Consider the following 19,690-nt stretch of genomic DNA (forward strand, 5'->3'; position numbering starts at 1 on the left):
CCATGAATGAGGCTGAATGAGCTAAATGAGCTGAAAATGATATATATTTAAGAAGTCACATGAAATGATAAATATGTTACTTTATACATTTGGCTTGAAAAAGAGAATGAACATGTAGATTTCAAAGAGATGTAAGGCACCCATCTGAGTATGTCATTCATCTCCCTATCAATTGCATATCTGTATTAAACTGTTGTAGCAGAATAGTCATGTGACATCTATTAGAAGGTATATGCATTAGAAGGTAACGATGTAATACTTGATTGAATTGTGACCTCTTTATCTTTCACTCTAATAGCTCCTCCAATAATCAATAGGAGGGAGGTTCAACATAAAGATGCTTCATGTTTTACCATTTGAATAGACATTCAGCCAGCCCCAATCACTCCATTATCCTTCGTCAAGGTTACAGGTTAACACAAAACATGATTCTGAGAAATGGTTCCAAAAAATATTTTACAAATCACAGATTGATGATAGGCTCAAGAATAAAATGCATCTTAGCCCAGGTATCCATTTCCATATTATTTAAAGGGTGTCCTCATTTGTAAAGCTGTTGAGGGAGAGGCAGAAGGTGAAGCGTGTGGAGCTAGATACATCTCTGGAATATTGAACATAGCCTTTTGATTAAATCTCAGGCCCATTTTGTCTATTGCTTGGCATTCATAAGAGACCACTCATAATCTGGGGCCAGACAGGGCTTGTTTAAAAGCAATCTCTCCTATACACCATAGACTTCATACTTTACACCTAAACCACTTAAAATACACATACCTACTGTAAAATGTGTACAATTAGCTGTATGTCTAGGTCATTGCCGACGTTAGTGACCCCCAGTTACTGATGTGTTGTATGAGGTGTCTGGCTCACTAGGAGCAGCCGGGTAATGGGTGACAGTTTGTCCAGGTCTGAACGTCTGAGAGGCTTTTCTATACGTTATCAGTGTATTTTTACACAGTTTTGACCCCGCCGGCTTCTGTTGCAGCGGTGGGGGAGTGACGTCAGGGGCTGCCAGTTGTGTTCCTCGGGTTCCTGCCTTTGTGCTGTTGTAACTCCACTCTGCCCTCCCGTCGATAACTGGAGAGGGTGGCACATGGGGAGTTTGATTTCCACGCCGGGTCCATAATGAAGTTTGACATTTAGTTTGGAGAGAGCAGCGGAGTGCGATCAGGCCTTGATTAGTGCACTCTAATTGAGGATAATGAGGGGGAGGCGGTGATTGTTTCTAATTTTTGCCATTAATTGCAAGCAATGCCGTTGATTGAGGACAGGCAGTGAGCTGGTGCCGTGTCAAGGGGCCTAGCCGGCGAAATCTCAATGCTCCCATACCCAGAGCCTCTTGAATTACCGCGTTTAGAAATTAAAAGAAAACCTATCTCTGTCTACCTCTCTCTCTCTCTCTCTCTTTCTTTATCATTCTCTATGTGATATGGTTGCCGGTTAGCGGCAGGGCCAGGAAGCAGTTAGCTGTGTAGTGCTGAAGCGGTTAGCAAGCTGTTAGCCCCCTCTTTGCCCCCAGTCTTCATCATGAACTGTTTAAACTGTCATTTGCCCGGCGGGAGTATAATACACTGTAATCACAGGTTGGCCCTCATACCTATTCCACACTAGTGTCTGCCCAGGAGAGGAGAGGCTGGGAGAGGCTGCATGGCACTCAGCTGAAAGGAGAGTGAGACTCCTGATCCTCAACGTGTTTCATTACCGCCGCTCGCTACCTCGCTCTCTCGATCCCGACAGCCCCTCATAACCACTTGCTAATAATGCCAAAGTGAACTCTCTGAGAGGCTCATAACAGTAGGTTAGTGCACCTCCATTTTAAACGTGGAGCCCAGTGGTGGCTCCGGTTTCTGCTGAGGTGATTTGTGGGTAATGTGATGTGATTCATCAGGTATGAACCTCTTTGAATTGAGGAGCGCTTCTTATGAGCCGACACTAGTTCATGTTGGGTGCGCCCTGCCATCAGCGATGTGTATGCATGGTTTCACAGCCGCTTATCAGAAACACTTTGTCTCCCCAAATTATGAAATGTGTTTTTATTTGCTTAGAATGCTGTGACTCCAACAGCACGTTGGCATAACAGATCTAGTCTGGTTTATTTCCGATTCAGTTTCTATTCTCCATAAACTTTGGCATCAAACTTATTTCACCTACAGTATTGAGGCCAGGTCGGTCTTAGTCGTAGACAGCGGCAAATATATGTCAACTCTACACCATTGTCTCATTCCATACGCATGTAACTAAAGAAAACCGACGGAAACACTGAAGGACTGGCTCGACTTGGCCTTCATTCATTATCCAGTGCAAAAAGGTTTTGCTACGGTACACCATAATGAATACAACCCATGTTTCAGGTGCAAGTAGATCGCCGGATCATGGGTCATGTTCCACAACATTAGGGGCAGAAATTGATAATTAGAAGTGTTTATGACACCACAGGGCCCCCAGAGGGGAGCCCTCCCCTTTCACCTCAAGCCACATTAAACAAATGCTGCCTGTCATCATCGAGTGGGGGGACAAGGTTGGCGGATTGGGCCCCTCTCCATTCTCTTCTCCAAGCTGCCATGCAGAGGCGTACTGGCAGGACAGACGCTGGGCTGGAGGGAGAATGCGTGGAGAGGGGGGGGCACCCCTCAGAGGACCCTTGTGCCCCCAGCTGTCTGCGCCCAGCTAATGACTGGTCTCAGGGGGGCTGTTGTGGGAGAAGCAAGGAAATTGAAACAGACGCCGCAACGCCGCGGCTACATGTGTGGTTCTACCCCGGTGCCGCCATTCACAACCCCCCTTGGGGGTGGGGGGGGGGGGGTGGGGGGCTTTTGACTGGGCCAGGTTCTGTCACTGGAAGCTTATTGATCCTGAGGCGTCTATCAGCTTACTGTAGTCAAGTGTTCTTTAAATATCCTCTATGCGTTTGTCAATGTTTAAGTGTTATTGATGTGGAAGTAAGGTCAATCTGTCTTTCACTCTGAGCAAACCGTACGGGTGGTTCTTTGAAATGCATTACAGTTGTAAATGCTTTTTTTTTTGATCATTCAGATAGCGTTAATTCATACTGTGCAAGCAGGTAGGCTGGCTGCGTCGGCGAAGATACTTACGTTGTTTTAACAACGACAACTAAGAGAATCCCGAACATCTTTGTGCCTAGTTGGAATATGTTGGCGTCCACACATTTCACCCGGCTGCCTGAGGCCTTTAAAGAGCTCCAGTCTCATCGGCTCTTAAGCACCCAAACACCCCCTGCTGAGCACATCCCATCCTCCCTGGAACTCAGCCCGTCTCCCGTAAGGTAATGACCAAATTAGGCCTAATGTCTGATGTTGTACACTAGTGGCTAATGGCACAGCCAGCGACAGCGGATTAGAGCATGTGCAACTGGCAACGACAACGGCAGTAATCTCTGATCCAAGCCTCCTTCCCTCTTGTCCTACCTCATCCGCCCCTGGGGCCTGGGACGATGCAGAGGAAAGGGAAAATGAATGGAGTTTGCCACTCCACAATGAGCTTTTGATGGGAGACAATGGAGGAGGCTGCCTGCTCTCCACACGGGGCGGTAGGAGTGGAGCAATATGGGGCCCATGGACTGGGCCCTGGCCCTCACCGCCTCCCTCCCTCTCTCCGGCCCCTGAGGGCCCTGGCCCCCATTTCTCCTCTCCCCAGATTCATAATGGCATCCCGGGGGGAGAAAGAGAGAGGGAAAGCGATGTCTTAATGTCAGGAAACCAGAAAGATGGCAATCTGACAATCTGACAACCCCCTTCACTCCTCTATCCATATCTCCTTTGCCCATCGGTGGCACAGGTTAATATCACATTTATAAAATCACTTACCAGAAACAATGCCGGCTCTTAGCCCCCTGTCACTCACTGACAGTCTTCTAGAGAGTTTGGCCCTCAGGCCAGCCTAACTAACCATTTGTTTTCTGAGCTGCCTCCGTACCTGTCTGGCCTTCCTTCATCCCCTGTAAAGCCACAGAAGTACAGTACATTTGGACCGCTAGTATTGCAGTGTGTTGGCCTGACATCTGTGTCATGGAGGTCACTTTTCTCTCATTCAGTTGGTGTCAGGATGGAAATGATTGTAAGGCGTGGCCCATCACAATCAAATCATCAGTAGTCAGTGTCTCATGATTCCTTACACTTCCATCTTTCCATTCTAGACTTCCAAATGTGATATGTTTCAGTGTTTATGCAGTGGCAGAATGTACAGTGGATGACGGCTTCTCTTACTGATCAGTGTTTGTGTGTATTTTTTCCAGCCAATGGGATGGGCGAACCTTTGACCTGCAACTCTGGAGTGGGCAGTGCTACAAGTCCCAAACTGGAGCCTCCGCCCTCGCCTCACGCCAATCGCAAGAAACACAGACGGAAAAAGAGCACAGGAATCGCCAAGCCAGATGGGCCGTCCACAGGCAATGAAGGTCAGCCAAGTGTACTACAATTGACTAATTCAGCAAACCGACTGCAACAATAAATAGTCATTTAAAACACTCTGAAATGGCAACTCACAGCCAAATCTAGCTATTGATTAGATTAATAGATATTGATATCTTCCAGGGGAAAGAAAGTTAATTTGATGTGAATACTGACATACTATCCTTAAACCAAACCATTCAAAACCGTCTGCAACTGTAGTGTATTCCCTGGTCAATCAGTCCTTACACTCACTCCTTACACTGTAAGCATTCCATCCTTACACTCTCACACTGTTAGCATTAATTCCTTACACTCTCACACTGTTAGCATTAATTCCTTACACTCTCACACTGTTAGCATTAATTCTTTACACTCTCACACTGTAAGCGGGAAATTAGTTAATCTCTATGAACAGACATAAGGGCCAGTTAAGTTACTGTGGTCATTACCTACCACACCCCCTCCAGCCTTTAGCCACAGTGTGAACCAACTACCATGAGCTCCTGAGGCTGTGGATCTCCTATCTTCTGGTCAGCACAGCAGGGAGTTGCGGCCCAACTCTCTGCCCAGTTAATGATGATTCTCCATCCCGATGATAAATGGACAGCACTGATTGCGCGGCATTGTGAAAACATATGAGTCCCGTCTCCGAGGCCATACATCTGATGTCGCTGGAGATGATCAATCAACGCGACTGATACACCGCGTATCGACTGCACCGACGCAGCTGTCTACTCAATGACCCTTTGAAATCGTGAGACTTTTATTATGGCGTCGCTGACAGGTGCCCATCCGGCCATGGCACCGACGGCCGTGACACATGGAAGGTGGTCTGGAGAGTGTCTTCCTTCTGACTCGTAAGGACCTCTTCTGGTCTATGCTTCCTGGTTGAGCGAGCAGCATGATAAAGACCAAACCTGCACCAAATGGGGTTCGGAAGACGCATCTCATCATCGACTGTCCAAACTCTTCTGGGATTTGCTGCTACAGCCAGTACAAACTCAGTGTTTTTTTATTTTTCTTCAATTGACTTAAAATATTTTGACAGTTTGACATCAACAAATTGGGGAAGAAACCTGGGTAAAAAAACAACACATGAAACAACAGAGCGCACTTCTAGTCAAACTACTGTGTTTATATATCGTTCAAATCAACACTATTCATTTTCTGACTTTATTAAACTCACCAAATTATCAAGTTATTTTTGAGTAGAGCAGAGACAGTCCACAGGAAATAAACTCCTCATCAGCTTAAAAAAAAATTTCTGATCTGCAGTCTAACATATAAACCTTCTTCACGTTACCATGCTTTTTCCCCTACGCGTTTTTAAGTAAGCTTGTCCATAATCAAATTCCCTCTTGCATACCAAGAAAGATAAACCAAGAAAGTGTCTAGACCTTAATGGACCAGCACTTTTAGTACCACTCCAATAATGATCCTAGGAGCCTGAATGACTGATGGCCAATGTTAGGTCTTACGGAGCTGGGTGTATTCACCACGTCACATTGCATTGAAGGAATCATTAGTTGACATTAGTTCATCTCACCGTCCAAATCAACTTTTTGTCGTATTCCATATACAGTAGCTTGGAATTCTTGAAATTAGTAATTTTTTGGGGGAAAATACCAATTTTCTTTTGTAGTTTGTACATAAGAAATTGTATGAGAACAATGAATGTTACCCAGAATATGTTGTCAGTGTAAATGTGAATACAGAAAGTTTTGCTCTCCGTCAAAACAAGCGCATCGTTTTTTTTTAACCTCATTTCTTCTAAGAATTGATATTAGCATTATCTTGTCTGTTCTACTGAACGCTTCCAGAATACAGACATATTGCTTAAATATTTTAGTCACTCAAGTGTAGGATGCAAGTTGTCTCTCTTGAAAGAGAGAGAGAGAGAGAGAGTATGGTAGAGGGAGAGGTAGAAAAGGGGGGTTGGATCCTTGAATAAATTGCTATCAGTTTATCTCATTTATGGGGCAATCAGATCCCTGTAATTCAGACCGAAATTGAATTTTAGTTGTTGTGAAGTGTCATAAATCAAAGGTGCAGGAGCGCTTTAAGAAGGTGAGCATTCGTTTTAGTCAACATGACAAAATACGATGTGTGAGGGGCCTCAAGAAACTGTTTCTCTACAGTGAGGTCTTTGATATATAGCCAGGTAGGTGTGTGTATATTTTCCTGACTGTAAGAACAGACCAGGAAAACCACTTGACCCTATTTATAGAGGTGAACTTTTTACATGGGCAGGTCAAGTTGTGGTCCCTACAAATGATAGTAGGGCGTAGATCCTAATTCCATTCCTTCGGTTGGTGAGAGAACATCCAGACTGGCTGTTATCTCAGAGCTTGGTAGATATAGCTACCTAAAAGAAAAGGCATCGAGTAATTTCAACATTGCGAGTCAAGAGAATCGAAAGACACTTTAGCCTGTCCCCATGGAAGTCGAATCCAGTTCCATGTGGCGTGTAGCATCGAAACATATATCCCTCCCAATCGGTGGGGTAAAGGCCTGTCGACCGCATCTCCGCGACGAGCTTTCCTTGGAGGAAGTGTACAATGGACACGGCCTCCAGAGTACCAGTGCACCGTCAGAACCACGTGCGGTGTAATGAACTTCTCATGTGCTTAAAGAATGATGCAGGATGCATGGCGAGACAACTGACAGGCCTTTAATGTGTTTCTCAGCAGCCGCCCGCCGCCAAGGCTCTCTGTACGCGCCACTCTCACACCGCCCCGCATGCTGGCCGCCGAAAAAACCCACTGGAAAATCGATGGGAGATAAAGAGTTGTGTTCTGGGGGAGGCCCTTCTGATTAATACAGACTGTCAAGGAGGGGAGCTTCATTAATGTCTTTCTCTTTTAAAAGAAGGAAAGTGTATCAAATGTTCATTGTTTCAAATGGGGGGGTTTAGCGTGTTCGGCGGAGAGTGGCAACAGGCAGCGGTGGAGAAGAAACAGATGAGGAGAGGGAAAAAGGGTTTTCGAATCGTCACAGTTTAATAGACGAGGACATTTGCTCTTGTCACAGACACGTCAGTGAGATGTTATGTGTTAGTTTTAAGAAATGCTGTCTGATATTTCTTCATGTTTACAAATTACTTTTGTTTCTTAACATGTCATGTCAGTTCCACGTGAATTTGAGCTACAGGTATTAGATAAATGACCTATTGAGGAGGATTTGGTTCCTGAAATGTTCATGCAAACGTCCTGCTTTATTAGTGGGTGTTCAGAAACTGTCAACTAATGTTAATTGATATTGTCTAATGTTAACTAATACTAACCCAATAGTAACATCTATTGCTGCTTATACAAAGTACATCTTAACATTCAGAGGGAAACTTAAAATCCTTAATCCTCTTAATTGTAGCTCTAACCCTACCATCCAATAATATCCATAGCAGTTAATCTAGACTCCCTGCTACCACCTCAGTGTGTTTAGAGTTTTATAGTACATAATACCCAGACTCCATCACTCCTGCCTCCATCTCAATGTGTTTATAGATATGGTACATTATACCCCAGACTCCATCACTCCTGCCTCCATCTCAATGTGTTTATAGACATGGTACATTATACCCCAGACTCCATCACTCCTACCTCCATCTCAGTGTGTTTATAGATATGGTACATTATACCCCAGACTCCATCACTCCTGCCTCCATCTCAATGTGTTTATAGACATGGTACATTATACCCCAGACTCCATCACTCCTGCCTCCATCTCAATGTGTTTATAGACATGGTACATTATACCCCAGACTCCATCACTCCTGCCTCCATCTCAATGTGTTTATAGACATGGTACATTATACCCCAGACTCCATCACTCCTACCTCCATCTCAGTGTGTTTATAGATATGGTACATTATACCCCAGACTCCATCACTCCTGCCTCCATCTCAATGTGTTTATAGATATGGTACATTATACCCCAGACTCCATCACTCCTGCCTCCATCTCAATGTGTTTATAGACATGGTACATTATACCCCAGACTCCATCACTCCTGCCTCCATCTCAATGTGTTTATAGATATGGTACATTATACCCCAGACTCCATCACTCCTGCCTCCATCTCAATGTGTTTATAGATATGGTACATTATACCCCAGACTCCATCACTCCTGCCTCCATCTCAATGTGTTTATAGACATGGTACATTATACCCCAGACTCCATCACTCCTGCCTCCATCTCAATGTGTTTATAGATATGGTATATTATACCCCAGACTCCATCACTCCTGCCTCCTTCTCAATGTGTTTATAGATATGGTACATTATACCCCAGACTCCATCAGTCTGGCCTCCATCTCACTGTGTTTATGGATATGGTACATAGTACCCCAGGCTCCATCACTCTTGCCTTCACCTCAATGTGTTTCGAGTTATATATTGTAGTAGATATTACCCAGTGTCCTTCAGTCCTACCTCTGCCTCAGAAGGTTAATGTCCGCTGGTGTCCAGTGGAGGATTAGGAAATGGAGGTTTAACAGCTCTGTGCTAATGGTAGGTGTTTATCTCAGTACTTTGTTTTGTCATTGAATCTCCAGCCCGTTCCGTACGCCTCTGTCTCATTTCCTAAAGCTGTCCCTGGAGCCCAGAGCAGCTACAATAATGGCAGCACTGCTTCTCGGCTTTCCAAACCAAATGCTACCCAATGAACGTCAGACGAAAAGGAATAACAAGGTTCTCATTCAGCCGAGCTGTAAACTACACACTGGCCACAGATACATTGTGTAACACTGATAGTGTTTTCATTAAGCCGTGTAGTTAAATTGCTAAATTTAGTTTTGTTATTAACACTAGGTTGTGGCTTGCGTGATTGTTAGGTTTGGTGTGTGTGTTGTGAGATGGGAAGAGTGTATTCTCTCTGAGTTTTGGTGTGGTATGTTTCCCTCGGGCCCCGCGTGTGTCTCAGTAATGGCCTGCTACTGATTGCTCTGATACAGGTTAGGAATATTGGCTTTAATGATGTGTAAAATGAGCAAGCAGTGCCTGTGACATTTACAGATGACACTGCCTTGGCCTGTTCTTCCCAACTGCTCGTTAATTCACAGGAACGGAGAGCACTTCTTTAAGTGACCGCCTGATGCGTGCAACAAACACAAACACGCCAAACCGAACACGCACAGCACACAACATGACATCATACATACCAAAAACAACACAAGGCACCATACACACACAAAACCCCGCCTTGAATATCATGCCACTCCCAGAACCCTTAGGTCTCAACCATATAATCAAAATAATCAGAATCACTGTAAGGCTTTTATAGACAGTAGTAATCGTAGGGAGACCGGTGATGGGTGGAGACACGGAGGTGTAGGGTGGAGACACGGAGGTGTAGGGTGGAGACACGGAGGTGTAGGGTGGAGACACGGAGGTGTAGGGTGGAGACACGGAGGTGTAGGGTGGAGACACGGAGGTGATGGGTGGAGACACGGAGGTGATGGGTGGAGACACAGAGGTGTAGGGTGGAGACACGGAGGTGTAGGGTGGAGACACAGAGGTGTAGGGTGGAGACACGGAGGTGTAGGGTAGAGACACGGAGGTGTAGGGTAGAGACACGGAGGTGTAGGGTGGAGACCTGAAGGTGAAGGGTGGAGACCTGAAGGTGAAGGGTGGAGACCTGAAGGTGAAGGGTGGAGACCTGAAGGTGAAGGGTGGAGACAGGTGTTTTAACACTGGACCCTGCTTCCTCACATCATAATAATTTTATAAATATGCAATTCACATCAAAGTAATGGATAGTGGCAAAGGCATTTATTTATGTATAGGTTGTTGCAGACGCACGCGCACACATACATACACCTTCCTTAGCCTGCTCAGCTGGGCTAAGCCCAAAACCCCAGAGGTGCTAATCTTTCCTCCATTCCCTACTCTTCCCAGTGGACTGGAAGAACGTTCTTGTGAGTAGACAGCTCCAAGTAAAAGCTGTACCTGCCACCTCAAAATATCTCTGCTCAAAGGCCTGTTCATTATTATTGAACTGAGATAATACCAATTTGGTAAACTCTCCATTTACCTCCTGTATAATCTACAGTATATATTTTTTACTAATTGTATATAAATTGTATATTGAATACATCCGGTCTGATGAACCATTGCTGTCTGTAAACTTAAAAGCTATCTAACTAGACTTTTAAAATAATGGTTCACAGTTTGGAAGGACTTCAACCCACGATGTTGTTGAAGTCCATGAATGGCTGTTCTTCCTTCCCGAACAAGAACCTGGTAAAGACGTGATGGTGTGTGCAGAAGAGGCCTTCTCTCATCTGCTTTCACTCCACCACATTACAGCCAGTACGCACTAATCATTTTTTATTGTGGTAATGTTAATTAAGGCAAATCATCATATCAGCCTCCTGTTTCTCCACAGTAACAGTTGTTCCCTCCTATTAGATTTAGATGATGTTGCTCAGTGTCCGCCCACTGCCCTCACTCTCCACACAACTAATTGGAAAGGACTTGTTGATTGTGTAGCTGCTGAATAAATATGTACAGATCGCAGGGTTAATGCTGATTGCACAAGTTAATGTCGAACTGAACTCTCCATTTGTTCCTCTGTTAGCCCTATGCTAGCTGTACCCATTTAGTAAAATCCGAGGCGGTAATGTTCCTAGCGCTAGCTTTCTCAGTCATCGTCATGACAGTAGCGGCCTCTGAAATAGCACTTCATGCCCTGTATTCATTGTCTTGGAGGAGTACCGTTTCACCTTAATCGTTGTGCTTACATGGAGCAAAATGACTCTGGCTTTAGATGGGATACAAGGACCTGACCACTGAGACAGAAATATCAGCATACATTACTGGATCAGCATAATGATACCAGCACAGAGATGCAATTACCACAACAGATATTCAGTCGATGGGTGGGTTGTTGTAATTATATTTCTGCCTTGAGTTTTAAGCTTCTGGACACTAAGCTGTTTGTTTCAGTGTTTTGTCTGCTTGTTTGGCCTGCTTCGTGCTCATTTCATGCCTGTACTGGTCCATTCCAGAGCTGGATTTGTGTTTCCAAGTATCCTCATCAGTTTTAGAAATCCGCCATTCATTGCATTTTTAATCTCCATAATGAAAGTGTTTTAATGCCTCCAATTTATTGCCTGACCAGTCATTGAAATAATTAGCTCTGTTCAGGTTTTTAGAAGCTGAATGCAGAAGTGTAACATCATTGGACTCTGAGGAAAACTAGGCTGCATATCTAAATGCCATGCATTTCTTCAGACGGTACTTCCAGAAGGAGGAAAACACTTGAGAACAATCCTTTCATCACACAAAGGCGTCAATTATGAGTTTTTTTTTTTTTTTTTTTACACTTTGTTCTTAACAAATGATCCTTGATAAGACAGTAGGAACTTTTAACACCGACAGCAACTGTGTAAGACAGATCCAAGCATCTAATCATGTCAGTCTAGGCTTCTGAGTGTCTGTAATATAACTAAACCTAAATCATGCATCCATACAAACGTTCCTTAGAACTACCGGACATTTAAATGAGACACTGATGGCTTCATTGATTCTGTCATCTGTAGTAGATCAAATCCAATATTGTAAGTCTATGGCGAGCTAATTGAAATGTAGAGGAGACCCTCAACACGACTAGAGCTATTCTGTTTTCATTGTAGGACAGTGTAGATGGTTCACACCCCCAGGTTTCTAAATGTCCAGACTCTACAAACTGACTGTTCAGAATGGAGTCCCAAACACAGACAAGCCTGCGTCACATAGAGACCGTACCAGGGCTTGATATCCAGGTTTTTCATATTGGACCAGTTTATCTCCTGGGTTGTTCAGTACAGTCTGAGTGTGCTCAGAGAGGGCTAATGAGTGATGTGTTGGAGGAGCCCAGGGAAACGTGCTTTATGCAAATGAGCCTGCTATATTTGCATAGCCATAATTAGGTAATTACAAATCGTTTGGCTATGAGATCAAGTATGTGCCAAGGACTGGAAAATGTACATCAGTCACTTGCAACTGTATTGTCATTGTGTTAATGAATTACTTATGAACAGGGGAGGCATTATGACATGTGTTATAGCATATGTTGTGTCAAAGCCCTTTCCCAGGCAGATGGCAGGTGACATTTCCATAAAGCCTGCTTCATCGTGAATTATGTGTTACAATGCCATTCACCGATATGCAGGGTCCAATCAAAGAAAAGAACAATGGTTTCTTGTTGGGAATTTGAAGGACAGGCAAAGTAGGAAGTATTGCTGGAAGGAACAGAGGAGGCAAAAAGAGACCAGTGGAAGAAATGCGTTGCAGGGCTGCTGTAATGTGTTGGAATCTGATTGAGGTTTTAGTGATTAATGCCATTAATGAATTAATGAGAAACTGTATGTAAAGCCTGATAATGGGTGTCACTGCTGTCACCTTGGATTTGTCTCTGCTAAATAAAATGGAATACACCATAAATTCATCAATAGGGTTTATAATTGGCAAACTATGCATTATATTAGGAAGTACTTAAACGGCTGTTGTTTTCTTGATTCAGCATGAGTTTTTGACAGTTGTTGATTTTCTGTGTTGACTTGGCATCCCATATTTAGTCATTGTTCTGTCTTCCAGAGTCCGAGGAGTCATTTGAGTTCATCATCGTGTCTCTGACGGGTCAGATGTGGCACTTTGAGGCATCTACGTACGAGGAGAGAGAACTGTGGGTCACAGCCATTGAGAGCCAGATCCTTGCCAGCCTGCAGTCCTGCGAGAGCATGAAGAACAAGGTGGGCTTGTGAGACTGGCGAGACAGTGGGCCTGCTGAGTCATGATTAGTTCAGACCCAGGAGGAACATTTATGGCTGCTAATTAGAATGCATGATTCCCACTCTGTCACCCCCTCCCTTTCACCTTCTCTCTCTCACCCCTTTCCCCCTTCTCTCCCATACCCATTCTTTCGCCACTGCCTCCTGCCCTGGCTCTCCCTTCTACCTCCTGTCCCTTCTCTCCCTTCTGCCTCTTGCCCCCTCTCTCTCCTTCTCTCCCCTGGCCCTTGCCTACCTCCTGCCACCTCCTCTCTCTCTCTCCCCTCTCCCTTCTCTCTCTGCCATGTGTTGGGCTGTGTCAGACAGGTGCAGTGCAGCGTGGGGGAGCACTTATTAGATCTGACAGAAATCAGAGATGGGAACACGGCCTGTGTCAGACACAGGGGAGGAGACACAACGCAACACTGACTCATTTTCATATAACACTCGCTCTCTCTCTTCCTTTCCCCTCCATTCCTCTCTCTTCCTTTCCCCTCCATTCCTCTCTCTTCATTTCCCCTCCATTCCTCTCTCTCTCTTCTTTTCCCCTCCATTCCTCTCTCTCTCTTCTTTTCCCCTCCATTCCTCTCTCTCTTCTTTTCCCCTCCATTCCTCTTTCTCTATTCCGTTCCCATCCATTCCTCTCTCTCTTCTTTTCCCATCCATTCCTCTCTATCCCATTCCCATCCATTCCTCTCTCTTCCCCCCTCCAGCTTCCTTTCAGACTCCCGTCGCCTGCCCTCTCCCTTCTGTTTCTGGGATGTAAAACCCGTCCTGTGTCCTCTGTTCTGTCACTGTCACTCACGATGGCTCACGCACATAGTCCATCTTACCTGTTTCACACCTCTCTTTACTCTGTGCTCTCCCACAGTCCCGGTTAGGGAGCCAGAGTGATGCGGCGTCCATTCAGTCCATAAGGAATGTGAGAGGGAACAGCTTCTGTGTGGACTGTGATGCAGCCAGTGAGTACAGCACTTTGTCAAATACTTAGACTTACACAGAAATTATTTCTGGTATTGTATACACAGTGGTGAGAGGTTTGTGGGCTCTTTAGTATTTTCTGCATAAATCTTACATAATATGTCATTAGAGCCTCATTTAAGTCCTAAATATAAATGAAATCAGATTCATCTATAACAAATAATACAAAAATAATGTTACTTTTCACATTTCCCATAGCTTGACAAGTTTGATATATTCATTGCATGCCACCAATAAAGGACCAAAAACAAACCTTTAACCCCTTACAGACATAGGAATTGGGCTGTTTACATATGATATACAGTGGGGAAAACAAGTATTTGATACACTGCCGATTTTGCAGGTTTTCCCACTTACAAAGCATGTTGTAAGTAATTTGTAATTCTGTAATTTTTTATCATAGGTACACTTCAACTGTGAGTGACGGAATCTAAAACAAAAATTCAGAAAATCACATTGTATGATTTTTAAGTAATTAATTTGCATTTTATTGCATGACATAAGTATTTGATACATCAGAAAAGCGGAACTTAATATTTGGTACAGAAACCTTTGTTCGCAAGTACAGAGATCATATGTTTCCTGTAGTTCTTGACCAGGTTTGCACACACTGCAGCAGGGATTTTGGCCCACTCCTCCATACAGACAGATTTCAGAGCTGTCGCTGGGCAATACGGACTTTCAGCTCCTTCCAAATATTTTCTATTGGGTTCAGGTCTGGAGACTGGCTAGGCCACTCCAGGACCTTGAGATGCTTCTTACGGAGCCACTCCTTAGTTGCCCTGGCTGTGTGTTTCGGGTCGTTGTCATGCTGGAAGACCCAGCCACGACCCATCTTCAATGCTCTTACTGAGGGAAGGAGGTTGTTGGCCAAGATCTTGCGATACATGGCCCTGTCCATCCTCCCCTCAATACGGTGCAGTCGTCCTGTCCCCTTTGCAGAAAAGCATCCCCAAACAATGATGTTTCCACCTCCATGCTTCACAGTTGGGATGGTGTCCTTGGGGTTGTACTCATCCTTCTTCTTCCACCAAACACAGCGAGTGGAGTTTAGACCAAAAAGCTCTATTTTTGTCTCATCATTCCTCTTCTGGATCATCCAGATGGTCATTGGCAAACTTCAGATGGGCCTGGACATGCGCTGGCTTGAGCAGTGGGACCTTACGTGTGCTGCAGGATTTTAATCTATGATGGCATAGTGTGTTACTAATGGTTTTCTTTGAGACTGTGGTCCCAGCTCTTTTCAGGTCATTGACCAGGTCCTGCCATGTAGTTCTGGGCTGATCCCTCACCTTCCTCATGATCATTGATGCCCCACGAGGTGAGATCTTGCATGGAGCCCCAGACCAAGGGAGATTGACCGTCATCTTGAACTTCTTCCATTTTCAAATAATTGCGCCAACAGTTGTTGCCTTCTCACCAAGCTCCTTGCCTATTGTCCTGTAGTCCATCCCAGCCTTGTGCAGGTCTACAATTTTATCCCTGATGTCCTTACACAGCTCTCTGGTCTTGGCCATTGTGGAGAGGTTGGAGTCTGTTTGATTGAGTGTGTGGACAGGTTTCTTTTATACAGGTAACAAGTTCAAACAGGTGCAGTTAATACAGGTAATGAGTGGAGGACAGGAGGGCTTCTTAAAGAAAAACTAACATGTCTGTGAGAGCTGGAATTCTTACTGGTTGGTAGGTGATCAAATACTTGTGTCATGCAATAAAATGCAAATGAATTATTTCAAAATCATACAATGTGATTTTATGGATTTTTGTTTTAGATTCCGCCTCTCACAGTTCAAGTGTACCTATGATAAAATGACAGACCTCTACATGCTTTTTAAGTAGGAAAACCTGCAAAATCGACAGTGTATCAAATACTAGTTCTGTATGAGGCTCTGGGTCATCTGGGCATCTTTCGAAAACTTGTTCTGTTGCCAAACAGACTAGCTAACTAAGTTATGAAGTAGGATCTTATAGTGTTAGGCTTTCACCTGGCAATTAAAAGAAACATTGTAATTTTGGTACACATAGCAAGCAATAATGACTTAAGACAGGTGCCTTTTCTGCATCACATTTCTTCACAATAAACCAACACAGGATCCTTCTGCTCAGTACAACCCAGGCAAAGACACCATGTCATTTTGTAACTGTACCTTAGACATTGTGATCATGAAAACTGGCACCATATATAACATGACATTTATGATATGGAAATGTAAAGTTAGCATTTGGACCGGTGTTAGGCATGCTTGTACGACATCAACATCGTGTTTTAATCCTTAACGTCTCATCTTTCAAAATACTTAGTTGTCAGAAATAAAAGCATTTCCCTCACTCAGACAGAAAAAGATTTGCTAAGTTGTCCAATTACAGGAGGTTACAAGGGCACCGTCTTGTAGTATTCTGTGCTCAAGTTCCGAACGGCTCTCAGTGAAACCCCATACAGCACTAGTGTAAGGAGCCACTCAGGCTCACTTTATCCATTATTCAGATCAGTAGGAAGATCTCATCACACTTGAGGTCAACCGTATACAGGTACACAGAAAACCGCACTGTAACGTGTTTAGACCGGTACGAGCCAGACATCTTCCTTGCTCCTCAGTGATCACCATCAGTAACATTTGGTTCCTCTCCTCCTGTTGTCTCCTCTACCAGACCCTGACTGGGCCAGTCTGAATCTGGGGGCTCTGATGTGTATCGAGTGCTCAGGGATCCACAGGAACCTGGGCACCCATCTGTCCAGGGTACGGTCTCTGGACCTGGACGACTGGCCTGTGGAGCTCTGCATGGTGATGGTGGCTGTAGGAAACGCCCTGGCCAACAGTGTCTGGGAGGGAGCTCTGGAGGGTTACACAAAGGTGGGCGCTGACAGTACCAGGTCAGTGGTCCGCGTTGGTCTGTGTTTCATTCTGTCTGTCTGTGCTGTCTGTCTGTGCTGTCTGTCTTTACCGTGTGCCTTTCCCGGTTGTCTTTACTGTCAGTCAGTACTGTCTGTCTGTGCTGTCAGTCTGAAGTCTGTCCGTGTTATCTGTCTTTACTGTGTGTCTGTACTGGTCCTTTACTCTCTGTTTGTAGTCTGTCTGTCGGTATAATGGTATGTGTGTCTGTGACATCATTTTGCTCATACTTGCTAAATACCCCTGAACAGCAGCAAGTAAACCAAGTCAATAAGGTTGACGTAGTATTGTTTAACCAGGGGTTTAAAACTCTTCTGTCCCTCATCTGGTTTTTGGGCTTTTGCCATAGAGGGTTGTCATAAGAGGGATTTAGAAACGTGGTTGGAGATTCCCACATAATCCGTGGATGTCCCGTAAATCCTGGTTCCCACCCATCCTCTCTGCTGCTGCACCCACATCTGGTCCTGTTTCCTCCCTCCCCAGTGAGGGTTGTTTGTCTCTGGGTGACAGTTGAGGCCCAGCGCGTCTGTCTGACTAATGACCTCGTGTGTGGATGAGCAGGTAATTAAGGAGCCCATTATGGTGCTAGAGCTCACCCCAGGAGCCGGGCCCCGGGCCCCAGCAGGGTCCTGTCACATATCCATCACACAGGGCCCCGCCATCACTCTATCCGTCCCACTGTTGAAGACTGAAGTCTCCCTTACTGACACGCCCACCCATAGCATACATAAAAGCAGTCAACACACACACACACACACATACACACAAACACTCAATTCATCCACACACACTTATTCACCCACATTTCAGGTGCAAGCAAACACTCAATTCACCCCCCCCCCACACAACCACACACATGCACACACTCTCCCACATTTCACATACACAAAAACACTCAATTTACACACACATACACACATTCACACACATTTCACGTACGTACATACATACACACACACACATTTTCACCCACATTTTATGTACACACACACAAATTCAGTCCAGTCTGTTGTCCAAAATTCATTGTGAACACTGGTCACTTACCACTTATTTATATCCTGTTCAACAGATATCTGTCTTGCATAGTGCTACTTGGATATGTTTGCAGACTCTTCGGATAATCATTTTGATTTATTTTCCTACATTTGTATTATTATTTACTTTGTATAATCGGGCCACATACACATGTTGCACAACTTTGCCGGGGACCTATGTTGGATGTACATATACGTTTACTACTTGGCTGAAAAAGGACTTGATCGGTCACTTAAAACAGTCATTTGTAGGCACAGACAAATGTGCATAGCTTGATACACAATATGCTAGATCCCTTCAGAAAGAAATATCTGTGAGTTCACATTGAAATCTCTGTCATTCGTTTTGAGAGGTGACGATAGGTAATGTGGCTTGGAACTGTGCATCAATGATGACTATCCTTCTCTTTATTCTACACCACTCAGGCACAACTCTGAAATGAGTGATGGGCCACAGGGCGGTATTGAAGGGTGTGTAGGCTACAGTACTCCTCCACCCTGGACCCGATGAAAGATTATCGATGCTGATTACTCCCAGTCCCAGTTCACTTGTTCCCTGGTGGCCCCGGGTCGCTATGTTTCTCATTGTCAGGAAAATCACCTCATCCTGTGTGAGCCCGTGCATTTCCATCCTTTGAATCGGTCCAGCAAACAACCATAATAATCTCATTGTCATCACAACTGATTTTTCGGAGGAAAACGGCCGTTGTTAATATCTCGACTCGTCGTAAGTAATCATTGATCGATGATTATTGAAATGCGGATGTCTATTTGTTGGTTGTGATCTGGACAAAAGAGGAATCAGTTTGATCTGAAATAGAGGATGCCACATGATTTCAGTCCTCTGTAATAATGATGCTATAGACGGGAAAGCATATTTTGTGCACTTTTAGGAGACAAATATCTATACTACTCAGTAAATGATTGAATGATCATGTATCCGATCCTCTCGATATAATGTTAATGCAACTTTGTTCTCCGTATAGATTTGATGTTAATATTAAATATCCAGATCTCACTGGTCTCGACACTCTCCGCTGCCCTGGACTTGAAGTGGTTCTGATGTTAATTGTGTCACCGTGGTGACATGGAGCAGCTTTGGGATGGCACCCAGGCAACTGCTGTAGCGTCCCCACCTCCTACTAAACATTAGTGACACCTAATCTAAACGACTCAGTAACTACCTGAAGATGAGCCTCACATCTGATTGAATGTCTCCTGCTACAGCAGTTCTATTCGTTCCTCAGCTTTGTGAAATTTGAACTTAAAGTGTTCATCCACAAGATCCGTTAAGCTTTTTAGAATTTCTTATATGGGATATGAATATACTGATTTGTGTCATTGTCAGATGTATGTAGATATCTAAAAGGATCTGGACTCAGAATGTAGACTTGCTTTGGTGCGATTTGTTTCTTTAAAGGGCCGATGCATTTTTCAAGGCCATAAAACCCCTAGTGAAATGTTGCACTGCAATCTTATTCCAGTCAGCACATTAGATGGGAGTTGTTCCTTTAATTAGTATCTGCCAGTTGATGTGTTCCTCATGCCACCTCTAATTGTCTGGCAAGCATGTGAGAGTAAACACTACACACACACACACACACACACACACAAAGGTGTGCTCAGGA

The 19,690-nt window shown here is 44.4% G+C and overlaps 1 protein-coding gene across 3 annotated transcripts in view; it reads left to right on the forward strand.

Moving 5' to 3' along the window:
• Nucleotides 1-19,690, forward strand: part of agap3 (ArfGAP with GTPase domain, ankyrin repeat and PH domain 3) — a 146,655-nt gene that overhangs the window by 116,283 nt on the left and 10,682 nt on the right. For all 3 annotated transcript variants that reach the window (XM_010885899.4, XM_010885907.4, XM_010885889.4), the window contains exons 13-16: nucleotides 4,253-4,414; nucleotides 12,987-13,141; nucleotides 14,031-14,121; nucleotides 16,787-17,009. In XM_010885899.4, the coding sequence (XP_010884201.1) occupies nucleotides 4,253-4,414; nucleotides 12,987-13,141; nucleotides 14,031-14,121; nucleotides 16,787-17,009 (631 nt within the window). The remainder of the gene's footprint in view (nucleotides 1-4,252; nucleotides 4,415-12,986; nucleotides 13,142-14,030; nucleotides 14,122-16,786; nucleotides 17,010-19,690) is intronic.

Source organism: Esox lucius, chromosome 3, assembly GCF_011004845.1.
Source record: "Esox lucius isolate fEsoLuc1 chromosome 3, fEsoLuc1.pri, whole genome shotgun sequence".
Classification (NCBI taxonomy): Eukaryota; Metazoa; Chordata; class Actinopteri; order Esociformes; family Esocidae; genus Esox; species Esox lucius.